General features: G+C 40.3%; 1 protein-coding gene across 1 annotated transcript in view; it reads left to right on the plus strand.

Annotated features, from left to right (window-relative positions):
* Positions 1-13,087, plus strand: part of FBLN1 (fibulin 1) — an 81,772-nt gene that overhangs the window by 37,615 nt on the left and 31,070 nt on the right. Inside the window, exons 9-14 of the mRNA XM_059816722.1 lie at positions 1,866-2,009; positions 2,836-2,964; positions 3,470-3,595; positions 4,162-4,281; positions 5,144-5,275; positions 5,814-5,937. Coding sequence (XP_059672705.1) covers positions 1,866-2,009; positions 2,836-2,964; positions 3,470-3,595; positions 4,162-4,281; positions 5,144-5,275; positions 5,814-5,937 — 775 coding nt within the window. The remainder of the gene's footprint in view (positions 1-1,865; positions 2,010-2,835; positions 2,965-3,469; positions 3,596-4,161; positions 4,282-5,143; positions 5,276-5,813; positions 5,938-13,087) is intronic.

Genomic DNA, 13,087 nt, shown 5'->3' on the forward strand with positions numbered 1-13,087 from the left:
TGAGAATGATGGGTCAGTTATAACACACTGTGGAGAGGAGTTTTATTTTAAAGACTGATTACAATCTGTCAGCCTAATACCTTGTTTCCAAGACTCCTACAAAACAGAATTATAACCTTTATATAAATATGTTAGAATTATTGGTTTCCAGCAGACTCTAAACGGAATTGTCTAATGTGACCTACAAATCTATCAGTTATTCCCTTGAGTAGTATATTCAAGTCTCAACTTAACTTTGAATTCCCCCAGCGGCGTAGCGTGTCTTGGACTTGTGGAACTGGCTGAGCGGCAGCAACTGCCAAGTCTAGCTCATTGTCAACCCCTTGTTCTCCTGACCATATCATACCCTGTAGTGCTGAAATCTGACACTGGAAACACTGAGACTGAAAACAAAATTGCAGCCTTTAAAATGAAGGGGGCCAGTGCTTGTGCACAGCAAACCCTTTGAAGACATGTATCTGCCATTGCTAGCACCAGGTCCACGGCAGTTAGTAGTTAGCTCACCTTCGGTTAGTTAGCTTTACTTCTGTAAAGCCACATCAATTTGCAGCAGCGATTATTATGTTCCTTAAAATGCATTTGCTCAAAATATTTACCAAAACAATTTCACAGGCTGATTTTACACACTGTGAATCGAATGCTGCCTTATGTGGTGAAAAAGTATGAAAACTTTCCTGTCTTTCCAGTGTCTTTGTAAGTTGAAAATTTTACACCCTAGTGAGCTGGGATAGGCCTGGCTGAAATGTTTCACATTATACTAGGTCCCCTTCCCCATCTTCAGGCCGCCAGCGTTTTGCAAGCTGGATGCTGCGCTTAATGCCATACCATACCAACTGGAAAGCAGTAGCTCTTCAACAGTTAACAGTACCACTGTGTTAAATGATGATAATATCCCAGTGAAACAATTGGGAAAATTTTAGGCAGAGGAGTACTCACGTGAAGCCGGACTTTGCTGAAGGTTATGGGATGCAAGCCCATACACTCACAAACAGTGCTACTCCTACGAACTGTCAAGCCTTAGTTGCATTAACATTTCCAGGTAGCAAAGGCTGCCTCAGTACCTCCTGAGCCACTGATTCCTGACTCTGAAACTCCTTTTCCCCAAACTAATAGCACATGCTAACCTTGTGTAACAGTGAGTTCCTTACCTTCTTGGCTAGATACCACACCAGATCATACTCTAATGCGCTTAGTCTCATCTAATACTTTTTCTGAGATTTTACTTTATGGTTGGTTCTTACCAGGCAAAGGGTATCTTTATCACAAAGTGATATGATGTCCGGTTTGTAAAAAACCAGACGTATGTTTGATGGATGGTAGAGGTCTGCACAGTCTTGCGAATACATAAATAAGCTATTCGCATTCTTATCTGTTTACATGGACAACTTACCGTAATTAAGGTAAGGTGTTCATGGTGAATACCTGTGAGCAGTAGTTTATCTCTGTAAAAATGGAGTCAGCTACTACCTATATGAGCACGTACTACCAAATAGCTCATTCACTGTGAGCCACAACCCACAGACTGCAGCATAACTGGTTGAGCTGGTGAACTGAATTGTTGATCATCTTCTTATGTTTGGAGGCGACTTTCAAAGGCTTTTAAACAAATACAACTTCCATACCCAATTTCCACTGCTTTTCAGTGGGATCTGGGCCTCTCATTCCTCTCCTGATCTAAACCCTGGAAGCGTTATATCGGTAAAGTTAATGACACACATAGTTGTATTCCCCCATAGGCAGAACTTTTCAAACTCTGAAGGATTACATCAGGATGTAATCCTCTGAAGGATTACATAAGGAAAGCATCTTACCTTTAAACATCTTCAGACAGCAGATAGTTACACTGACTTGTTGTGCTCTTGTAGATATCAATGAATGCCTGAGCACCAACATGCCATGCCCAGCTGGACAGATATGTATTAACACTGACGGCTCGTATACGTGCCAGCGAATCTCACCCAGCTGTGGCCGAGGTTATCATCTCAATGAAGATGGAACAAGATGCGTAGGTAAGTAACAGTTTGGAAGAAAAAACAGTTTGAAGAAAATAAATCACATCTGTCGTTTACGTTTACTAGTTTCTTTCACTTTGCCCAAGTTTTTCTCATTCCCACAGTCAATTCTTGATCCTGTCCTTTCCTTCATGACAGTCCCAACAAGTGAAGAATGACAAGGATCCACTCTCTGTCCCTCATATAACTCATGAAACTCTGTATTCTGAGGAGAAATGATAATCACCCCCCAAAAATGGCCTTGTCTGTGCCTGTATTAGCATATTGGAACAATGCTGTGAGGTCTCAAATCTCCCCAATACAGAGGTATAACACAAGGCTCACTTAATGTCCCACAGAAGCCATTCAAGTAATGTTGAAAGGCATATATGCCTTTGGCTGGCTTTTAACTAAGGTGCTTTTGCAAAGAGAGGTATTTTTGCACGTGCTTTCAATTTTTGTAAATGGGTTATCAAAGCACTACTGACTGTGGGTCTCTGGCATCTTACACTAGCTGAAGATCTGATCCATGAATACTGAGTGTGCATAATAAAACAATTTTGCACCTGATTTTCTCCAAAGACTGTCGGATTTTCTGATTCCTTTTCCCTCCCAAGTCCATCAACATTAACAGGACACCTGAGAGATAACCTGTTTTGGTCAGAATAGCTTGGGTTTGTGACTCTGATCTTTTTATGGAAGCTGAGAGCTAGATCAAAATCTTGCTTTCTGTTTCAAAACACTTTATAACTACTAGGGGTCCCAGAAATATGTTAACATGTCGTTCTTCTCTCAACTGGCATGCTCAGAAGTGTACTTTCAATCATTTCTCTCCTTTTTTTAGATGTGGATGAGTGCTCATCCTCTAATCAGCCTTGTGGAGAAGGACATGTTTGTATAAATGCCCCAGGCAATTACCGTTGTGAGTGCAAATCTGGCTATTCTTTTGATGTCATCAGTAGAACTTGTATTGGTAAGTTGTACCTATTGACTTAAATACGTGCTGCCATGGCATTTTAAAAAATGATCCTGTGTAAATAATGTTATTGCTCTCTGCATAACCTCTTTCATCTGAATGTAAAATTGACTACTATGTTATTTGTATAAATCTAATACCATATTAAAGAGCTGCTGATACTTCAAAGGAAGCTGTATTAGTATTGTCAACATGTTACCTGTTGTCCTGTTAAAAGGTAAGATTATGAGAGTGTGTGTAATTGTTTTCTGTGATATTTTTATATGCACCTACAGCAAAACATTCCTTTGGAAGATCAAAGCAACTTTCTTCTTTATAGATCTAATTCAGTTATGCACTGGGGTGCTTCTAAATGAGCATTTTGAGCAAGTCCTTCCCTCTCTTGTATGAAATTTAGATCTGGATAATAAAAATCAAACTTTTATGACCATGTTCTTGTCCAGACTACTATTGCAGTGAAGCCAGCCAATGCATACGGCTCTGTATATATTTATCATTGCAGATATCAACGAATGCAGACGCTATCCAGGCCGCCTTTGTGCTCACAAGTGTGAGAATACTCCTGGTTCCTATTACTGCACATGTACCATGGGATTCAAACTTTCAACTGATGGCAGGTCATGTGAAGGTATGGCTGTTACATGCTTTGGTCATATAGTGTGAGATACAGCTCATTGCTGTTTAGCTATTTCTGTTTGATTTTAGGTTGTAAGACTGTGCTGGAATGGCATGAGAAATGAACCCAGTGTGATCTCTGATCACATGAATGCTGTTATGATTAATCAAGGCCCACAGTTCCAATATATTGCCCTTTGGCTGGATCACACAGGATTGTATGGGTCTGCCTTTACTGTATTTTGTAGGGTGATTCAGCTAGATCAGATTCAAGATCTTCAAAACCAGCCTTGCTGATAACCAGATACAAAAATGCAAGTGTGGTCCTAAAGAATCCCTCCAAGTCACACACCTTGAAGGACAATGGGAAATAATAGCACAGTGCAGATTAACCTATACTGCCAGACCCTGTTGAGAGTAATATGCCCAAAGCCCCCTATTTCCAGCTTACTCAGTGACATGCATACCATCCTTTTTCAATTAAAAGAATTGTCTTCCAAACTTCTGCCTTAGTCCTGTAATAGGAATGACGAATATAGCAAGAAATTTGGGGTTCAGGTGTATAATTTTGCATTTCAGATTTAAATGAGTGTGAGAGCAGCCCCTGTAGTCAAGAGTGTGCCAATGTGTATGGCTCCTATCAGTGTTACTGCCGCCGTGGCTTTCAACTTAGTGACATAGATGGGATTTCATGTGAAGGTAAGCATTATCGTTTTGCAGATAGAGGATGAGTGAGCATTTCTTAGTCTAACCATAACATATAGGAACAGTTCCATGTACCTCTAATTGTTTATGTTAAAATCATTTGATTCTCTTTGGTATTTTCCTGTGAAACTATGAAACTGTATTTAATGAAGGACTCCCACCCATGTCTTAGTCTAGAAGTATCTCTGCTTGTGTGGTGTCAGTTTTGCTGTTTACACTGAATTGTAGCTTGGCATACTTTTGTAACTTACCAGAAATGTGGGGTTTTTTTCTGAGGAACTACCAGAATTTCTAGTCTTCAGCAAGTGAAGGTACAAACACATTTATATATTACATATGTAATATATAATATTGCTAGATAGTATTTTATATAACCTCTTTTTGTGGCTGGTTGTGAACTAATGTGTATGTAGATTTTCCTCAAATACAAGGAGGATGTGGGTGTGACCTCATGGACAAGATCCTGAATTTAGACTTAGGTCTCCAGGACTTACTAGACAGTAAGACTTTGGGCAGAACACCTCATCTCAATTTCGTTTTTGTAAGAACAGGGATAAAACTATTCCTCTCCTTCCCTTTTGTAAAGTACTGTGATACACGTTACTGTAAAGTGCTTGCTCTTACCCATTTACTTTGTCTCTTTGGGCCCTTATATTGCTTTTCATTTTCTTAACACCTCCATTTACTCCTGACAGCCTTTATTGACTAGAGCCACCCCTACCTGATGATCTTTTTCCTTGCCCAGCAATTAGAATCATGAAATTGTGTTGGAAGCTTGCAGTGGGAACACCATAGTTGTGCACTTGGTTGAAATGTCATGAGCACATAGTAAATTAGTGGTGTTTTCTTCTTGCAGATATTGATGAATGTGCTTTACCTACTGGAGGGCATATCTGTTCCTTTCGATGTATTAATATTCCTGGGAGCTTTCAGTGTACTTGTCCCTCCACTGGTTACAGGTTGGCACCCAATGCACGCAACTGCCAAGGTAAGTTCAATAACTGCAGGGATTGTGGACTTCTGAAAAGTTCTACCAAGTTTTTATGTTCAAAAATGTGCCTTTCCTACAACAATATAGGTAATGCAGTAAACATCAGCTTGAAATCTGAAGAAACCAATATTTTATGATAAATATACAGGAAAATTCTCTTATAAACTATAGAATGCAGTAGAGAATACTTTTTATAACATCATCTTCAGAATTTGGTAGAATTCTTTAATAAAGATTCCCACTGTGAAATGGTATGAGTTATTTTAGCCATTAAAAAGAAATACCATGCTATAAACGTTTCAGCAAATATTTAGGTCTTGTCCACTTAGTGGCACTGCTGCTCTTCCTTTTCCTATTCTTGCCTGTTGTTTGGGTTAGTTTTCTTCTTTTTCTGTTCTTCTGCCCTCCCAGTCCTGTAATAATGTTTAATTGCATCCCATGTTCTGTAGTACCTAATATGATACTTTCATAATCTGGCACCTGCAAGTAGAGGGAAGGCACGTGTTTAATCCACTCACCTTTTTCCATTTGGCAGATATTGATGAGTGTGTTGCAGAAAGCCACAACTGCTCTTTCAATGAGACCTGCTTTAACATCCAGGGGGGCTTTCGCTGTCTGTCTTTGGAATGTCCAGAAAATTACCGCAAGTCAGGAGATACGTAAGTACTTTCTTTTTCAAGGTTGAACAGTTTTTTGGTGACATGATCTCCTTTAGGTCATGCCACTGCCAACTGAATACATAACGGATTCTGGCAAATATGTACTTGGTTGGTAGGCCTACCCTATGTTTTGCACACACAGGTCTGGTCCCTTTCTCATGCTTTTGTTTCAGTCTAAGAAAAAAGTATTCCCTTAAAAAATGCCACGTGTCAGTGGTTTGCATCGTAATGATCTCTAGAGCCATAAGCTGATGTCCTTTCTCTCTCTGGCTACCTTGCAGGCAGCCTGTTAGGAGGGTTACATTCAGCTTCAAAACTCTGACTTTTACTTCCTTTCACACGTAGTCTTACCTTACTGTTACACTCCAATGAAAGAGTTATTTTTAGCTCCCTCTCTGAAGTCTTACCAGTGCTGTTGCAAAGCATTGCAAGAATGTCATTTCTTCAAATGTCTTACCCAATTTCATCTCCGTTAAAAAAGCTGGGAATCCTAGCAAGGGTGATATGTTAGCTGCTGCCCATATTTGTGTCTCTTAACCTAGCTCAGAGAAAGTCTATGCGTTCTGGTGTTGAAAATATGGTATGGGAGGAAGGCCAGCTGGCAGCTCATTTATACTCATCAAATGGTGCTAGCAAAGTGGAGAAGTTGTTGCAAAATTTCAGTCGCTTAGCTAGAGTTTATGGCTGATGCGCATGACGGCTTTTCCTCCTGCCCCGTGGCTTTATGGCCACACCGTACTCCGGCGATTCTTCCAAAGGCTGCGCTACAGTCCCCGCCATGTGCCCCATACCCAGGTAGGTGTATGCTCCGCCAGCTAGGGAGGAAACCTGATAAATCATATTTGTCATCAGCCTGCTATTGCTTTTCACAGCCAGTGTTCATATGCCCAACATCTTTTACTGTGCCTCCTCTGTAGAATGGAGCTAATGCTGATCTTCATCAGAGGGACTTTGTGGGGATTAGTTAGTTTCCATTTAAACCTTAAGCTGTGAGATGCCATATAAGTGGCACAGCAGATGTAGTTAATCAGAATGCTGTAGAGGGAGTTCATGGTATAAAACCAGATATTTATAAAATATGCTTGTATTCTGAGAAGCATCAATAGTAATTAAATCTTAAATTATATTTGTCACATCCATAAACAAGCAGTGCCTTATGATGCAGATGTTTTCTTTATTTGTAATATTGTGGGTTCATTTGTATCCTAATTCCAAAAAGACATTTGCAGTGGCCCACTAAGCAGAATTAGCAGATTTCTACTCTTATGGACATCCCTGAGTTGCAAAGTTCAGTCTAGAAAATACACATCGTACGCACACATTCCATTTCATCTTCTTTCTCATTTATATTTTTATGCATGTGTTGAAATTAATGGCTGTTTGAGATTTAAGGGATCTTTTGGGGAAGTAGTAGAATGTCTGAATTGTTTTTCTGTGTCTGGGTTGTTGGGGCCCTGTAATGGCTTACTCTGCCTAACTTGAACAGACTCATAGGGAGAGATTCTTCTGATGTGCTAGGGCTATAATTAGGCTATGAGTCAGACACAAATCCTGTAGCTGCTCAGTGAAGTTCTAATTATTTTAATTCCTTGAGTTATTATCTTGTTGGATTTATTAGGTTTTCCCCTCTCAACAGCTACAGACACAGTTACTAAATTTATTGTTGAAAATGTGCTTGCATAAAACAAAGAGAATATGAGTTCATTATCTTTATTGCAAAAATTCCAACTTAGTTCAATGGGAAAATAGGCACTCTCATATTTAGCCAGTATACGAGTATTATACGAACATGCCAGAGTCACGGTTTATGTATTGGGTTACCTTGTGGCCATTGGGGAACAGTTTCAAAACACAGCTCTTTAGCGGCCTTTTTACATCCAAACTAATTTACGTATTCTTGAATCATTTATTTTTGGCATATATAACCCAACATAGCTGATAGCTAGCATATTTTCATTAGCTTTTGTGTGATAATGACATTAAATCACTTTTTCACCCAACCTTGTGCCAGGACTCTAAAATCAAAATAGTTGGCTTCTCATAACATTGTATCTATTACAGATACCATTTCCCTCTCCCTTTCATTCAAAACACATTCCAGTTTCACCAACTTGGCACATCATAAGAAAGACAACACATTTTCCATTCTCATCAAGCTGGCACCTCATGGGATTTTTTTACCCTGTTCTCCAACATTTTCTTTGGAACAGCTATAATTTAATAGGCCTCAGTCCTACAAATCCAAGTTTGTCCATTCTTATTTTTCCATAAAATCCTTTTGTACAGGCAACAGCCCTCAGTGATCCAGAAGCTTCCTTATCCAGTACCTTTAAAGCAGAGATTTTTGCATGGTGGCTGTTGCAGTGGTGATTGTGATCTGTTGAAGTAATCGCAGGATCATCCCATGCTACAGGCTGAAAGCCTGGGATGCTGTATAGAGCTTCAGGAGCACACAGCCTGTGTAACCTTCCCCAGAGACCAGCAAAGTGCCTGGCATGGTCCAGTCCTTAATGGTAACAATTTTTTTGAAGGTCTCCCCTCTTTTGCTTAAATTCTGCATATTTTTTTTTTCCTTGATCAGCCTATAGGCTTGGTATTTTTCCAAGGATAATTAAGATCTACTGCTACTCACAATAGGACTTAACTTGCTGTACTGCCTTGCCAAACACTTTGTTTTCAAATTGCATAACAATTAAATTCTCTTTATGTGACACTGAAGTCAAACATTTGTAATATTTAAGCCAAGAAAAATAGTAGAAAAGATAAAGAAGCGGTTATGGCGGCGTGTCAGAAATGCGTGCTGCATTGAGCTGGATTGGGAAATATTTTTATATTCTAGACATGTCTGTGTATTATTAAGGTTGCCTGTCGCTTCTTATTATTAGGACCTGTTTTTAACTGCTTAGAATTTTGCCAAAACGTAACCAACGGCTGAAATTTTACATGTCGGGTGTCTGACTCAGGCTCAAGTTTTGGCAAATCTCAGCCAAAGCAGTTCACTCATTTCCAAGAACAAGGGTAGAGAGGAACACATTGTTTTGTGTGTTTAAGACATTTTGATGATTTTTTTTTTCTTTTAACAGTTTGCTGTCATGTTTTGCAGCAGAAATCTGGAATTTGTTAGGAGATTACTTTTGTGCTTTTTGTCATCCTTGCCAAAAACCTCTGAAGCTTCTGAAATTATGAACTTTGTAAAATTACATTTAGCCTTTTTCCACAAACTATAGGAAATGAGGACCTTGATGGGTAGTCTTAATCCACCCCTGTATGCCAAAACAGAATCAGGTCTACCTGGAGTATTTCTGAGAGTTGTTTGTTTAACTTTTGCTTCAAGTCCTTGAATGATAAGGATTTCATAGCCTCAGTGGCAATCTGTCTTTGTGTTTGACTATCTTCCTCGGTGCAATTCAATTCTTCCTATCAGTAGAGAGGTCTTTCTTTTCAAGCAACAAACAATTCTCTTCTGATTTAGCAGACCTGAGCTGCTTGCAGCTCTTTAAAGCAGTCTAAAATGTGCAGGTACCGGCTCCACAGCCTGTCTGAGCCCGCTCCCACATATGGCCACAGGAAAGAAGCCCGATCTTCCCCATAATGTCAGCTCCTATCCGTCCTGGGCCAGCTTCTGCCAGCCCCAACAACCCCAGAGCCTGTTTCTTCTGTGCTTTCAAAGACTACCCAGACGCCATGGATAAGAAAGCTGTTTCTAGCATGGGTGAGAGAAGAGCCGACTCGGTAAGAAGGAAAGGTGTACTTAGGGATAAGGAGGCTGAATGTAGGGAGGAAGGATCTGAAGGTATGACCAGGTGAGAAGAATGAATATGGGAGAAGCTTGAGGAGTAGAAGGTAAAATTGGGTAAAACAATTTAGAGACAAGGGGGAAACCAGCCACAGGAGTCAGGAGCTTATGGTTAAGAGTGATTGATGCCAGATTTGGATGAAGACCATCAGAGTGAGGAATAATTTGGGATGGCTGCATAAAGATACTGAGGGAAGGGGTGTATGCTTTGGGACTAGGGTTGTGAGGTAGAAACTGAGAGAACCAAGTGTCAGCCAGGAGAGGATGGAGCAAGAAGAGGAGGATTGGCACTGGCTGAGTAGACAGTCTTGATGGCAAATCTTTGAGTGAGCAGGAAGAGCAGTAGGCAAGGGAAGGGGATAGGAAGAAGGAACCAGGTTGGGAAAGACAGATGAAGGAGACAAGGACAAGGACGTAAAGGCTCAGTGCCGAGGGCAAAATGAAGATGGGTCTGTCTCTTCTGTAGCTTGAAAACTCTTTGAGACTTTCCAGCTCTGGACAGGAGGAACATGGAGAGTATTTGTCCATCCTGTCTGCTGCTGTATACTGTATTCCCACCTGAGCCTGAAGTGGGACTCCGGGTTAAGTGGGACTCCTGGTTAAGAAATATCTGTGAAAACCAACCATCAGTTGGTTTCAATCCCTTTAAGTTCTGGTCTGTTTAAGACAAAAACCACCTTCTCTACACAGCTGCTCTATTAACATAAATGTAGCGATCCACGATGTGGTGATACAACCTGAGTGATGGCTCATCTGGGCCTCAAGGTGTGATGCAACCTGCTAAAAAGAAATACACGCCGATAACAGCATAAGTGAGTGTCTTTGTAGTGGAGTATATTCCAGGAGGTCCAGAAGATTGTTACAGCTCTGGAAATCTACAGGGTCGAATTTCAGAGATAGTAATGTATAGTTTGGTAGTAATACTTGGTTAGTTGTTCAGCATGTTGAGATGATTTCCCTGTATGAAGTAAATTACAAAGCCATAAATCCTGCTAATAAAAAGTTCTTTTCCCTTCAGCGCATGAGGAATTGTTGTATACCACTCAACTCCTTTGGGCACAATGGAGTGAAAACCAGGCTAAGACATTAACAGGAGGGAAGGCAGAAAATATTTTATCCTCATTTCTCTGCTAGGAAATGTTGTATTTCATTATCTAAAATGGAATCTCTCTAGTTTTGGTAGTTTTCTTTTCCTTACCAGTACAGTTTTCTGTACCAGTGTTTGGTACATGAAATACAAACTATAAGTAATTCTTTGAAACCAGTATTTCAGCCACATAAATAAACCTAAGAGAACAGAGCAGTAAGCGAGCTAAAATAATCAGGAACAACTTCAGGAATAAGCATTTAGCAGCAGTATATGCTTATTTTTCTAGCCCACGCGCCTAATTGCAGAGGTTTGCAAAGGTGTATATAAAACGGCCTCACTGCGAAGCAGCGTATGTTTTCCTTGGGCTCTGGGTTGGGTTTCTCTGGTAGCATCTTGTTGCCTCCTCAGCACTCCCCTTCTCCCACCGGGCCCCGCGTGCTCTCTCCCACAGCGACACGACGTGGTGGCAGGGCGCGGTAGCTGTATGGCCAGCTCAGCTGTCCCGAGATGCCACGGAGCTGGAGCAGCACCCAGGGGCTTGGGCTGCTTACTCACTAGCAGCAGATTGTTGGATTCCCCCACCGTATGATTTTCTTCTGCGTTTAAATAAGGTCTAGAGAGTACACTGGGATTTAAATACTCCTTGCTGATTGCCTTTGTGGTTCATGACCCCAGAATGAACTCTGGTTCTTGAAAGCACTAATATTTGCTATCTCTCCTTTGTGGTTATTTGATGGAACAATTAGTGCACATTAACTAAACATATAGTGAAGTGTGCAGTGTGTAGTGTGCACCACCAAAGAATAAGATAAAAGATGATGAATTTTGAATAATTCTAACTCCTAGCCGCAAGCACATCTGTCTCCACAAATAACTTTCTGAATCAGCAGAATGTCCTTTTTCAAATCTCAGGAAGCTGGGAGCGTTGGTTTTTTGTTCTCTTAAAATTCTGGCTATTATTATAAAACACATTTTGTTTTTCTAAAAGAATAAATCATGGCATCTTTATGAGCATGTAAGTGCTTCCAAAAAGATTTACATGAAGAAAACATTTCCAGCTAAGAAATTAACTGCCTTGACTTGCTTCAAGATTTCAACAAAACCAAGTCATTCTTTTTAGTGGAGTTATTGATGGCATTTCAGAAAAGAATGCAGATCTCACTATACCTGAAAATATTCCAAGAGTATCCACACCTAATAAGCTGGCCATCCTGTGGAGACTTGTGTGTGCTCTTTACACACATGAATAAAATTAAGAATGCATTTAAGTCTTCAAAGAATTGCTTTGTACTTTAGTTTGCAAGTGGTATTAAAAGAAAACAGAACACATTAACTGAAGAACTGAGGATGCTTTTAACTACTCTTTTTGAAAATGCTTATTTTGCATATAATGAGAAGATCCCGGAATTCAGGTCACCATGCACTGGCAACAAAGTGGTGCTTGCTTATGAGCCACAGTTCTATTGATACCAGATACTCCTGACAGGAGCTCAATTTTATATGTCAAAATATTTTCTTAGTAAAGAAATGAATGAATAGTTTAGGTTCCAAAACCTCAGCCTGTGGACTGAATATTGCTTTTGAGCAGAGAGACTCTTGTACATAATTTAATTGATTCATAGTTGTGCATGAAGCAGGTTTGGAGCTAAATGCACAGCCTGAGCACCCCCAAATTTTGCAAAGTCAACATCCAGCTGAGATCGTCCTGTCTACCTCTACTTCCGTGTACTTGTCTGAGAGGTTGTTTGGATACCAACTTGAACGTGGTGCTTTGGGCATATCTTTAATCTGAAATTCATATAATCTTTCCTTGTATGCAATTGTCTAAAGACTTCTTAAACCCACCATCTAGCATGACATGTCAGATCTTTGTTAATATGCTGGTAAACTACAACATTCTTTAATAGCTGTTACTTCAATGCCCATACCTGTCTGTGCCATATTTTACAGGACGAACTTCACTTCTCTCAGTAACAGAAAGGGAGGAGATTGCTCCCTCCATGCAGATCATGATTTCTAGTGCTGACATTCGTTGTTCACTTTCAGCCTGTATGGGTGATCTCTTCCTAGTTCTGTGGATACGACGCTGTAATACAGTGCCTAGTGATAAGGGAGGGAAACAGTAGAGAGTAACTTTCTCACTCACCAGCATCATTCCTGTGACTCAAGGCTGCTTAAGAGTGGTCTGAATGTTTAGGGCACACGCTGGAGACATCGGGCCGTTGGATCTTGGTGTCATTGCATGCCTAGGTGTGTGTTAGACT

This window comes from Gavia stellata, chromosome 4, assembly GCF_030936135.1.
Source record: "Gavia stellata isolate bGavSte3 chromosome 4, bGavSte3.hap2, whole genome shotgun sequence".
In the NCBI taxonomy this organism is placed as follows: domain Eukaryota; kingdom Metazoa; phylum Chordata; class Aves; order Gaviiformes; family Gaviidae; genus Gavia; species Gavia stellata.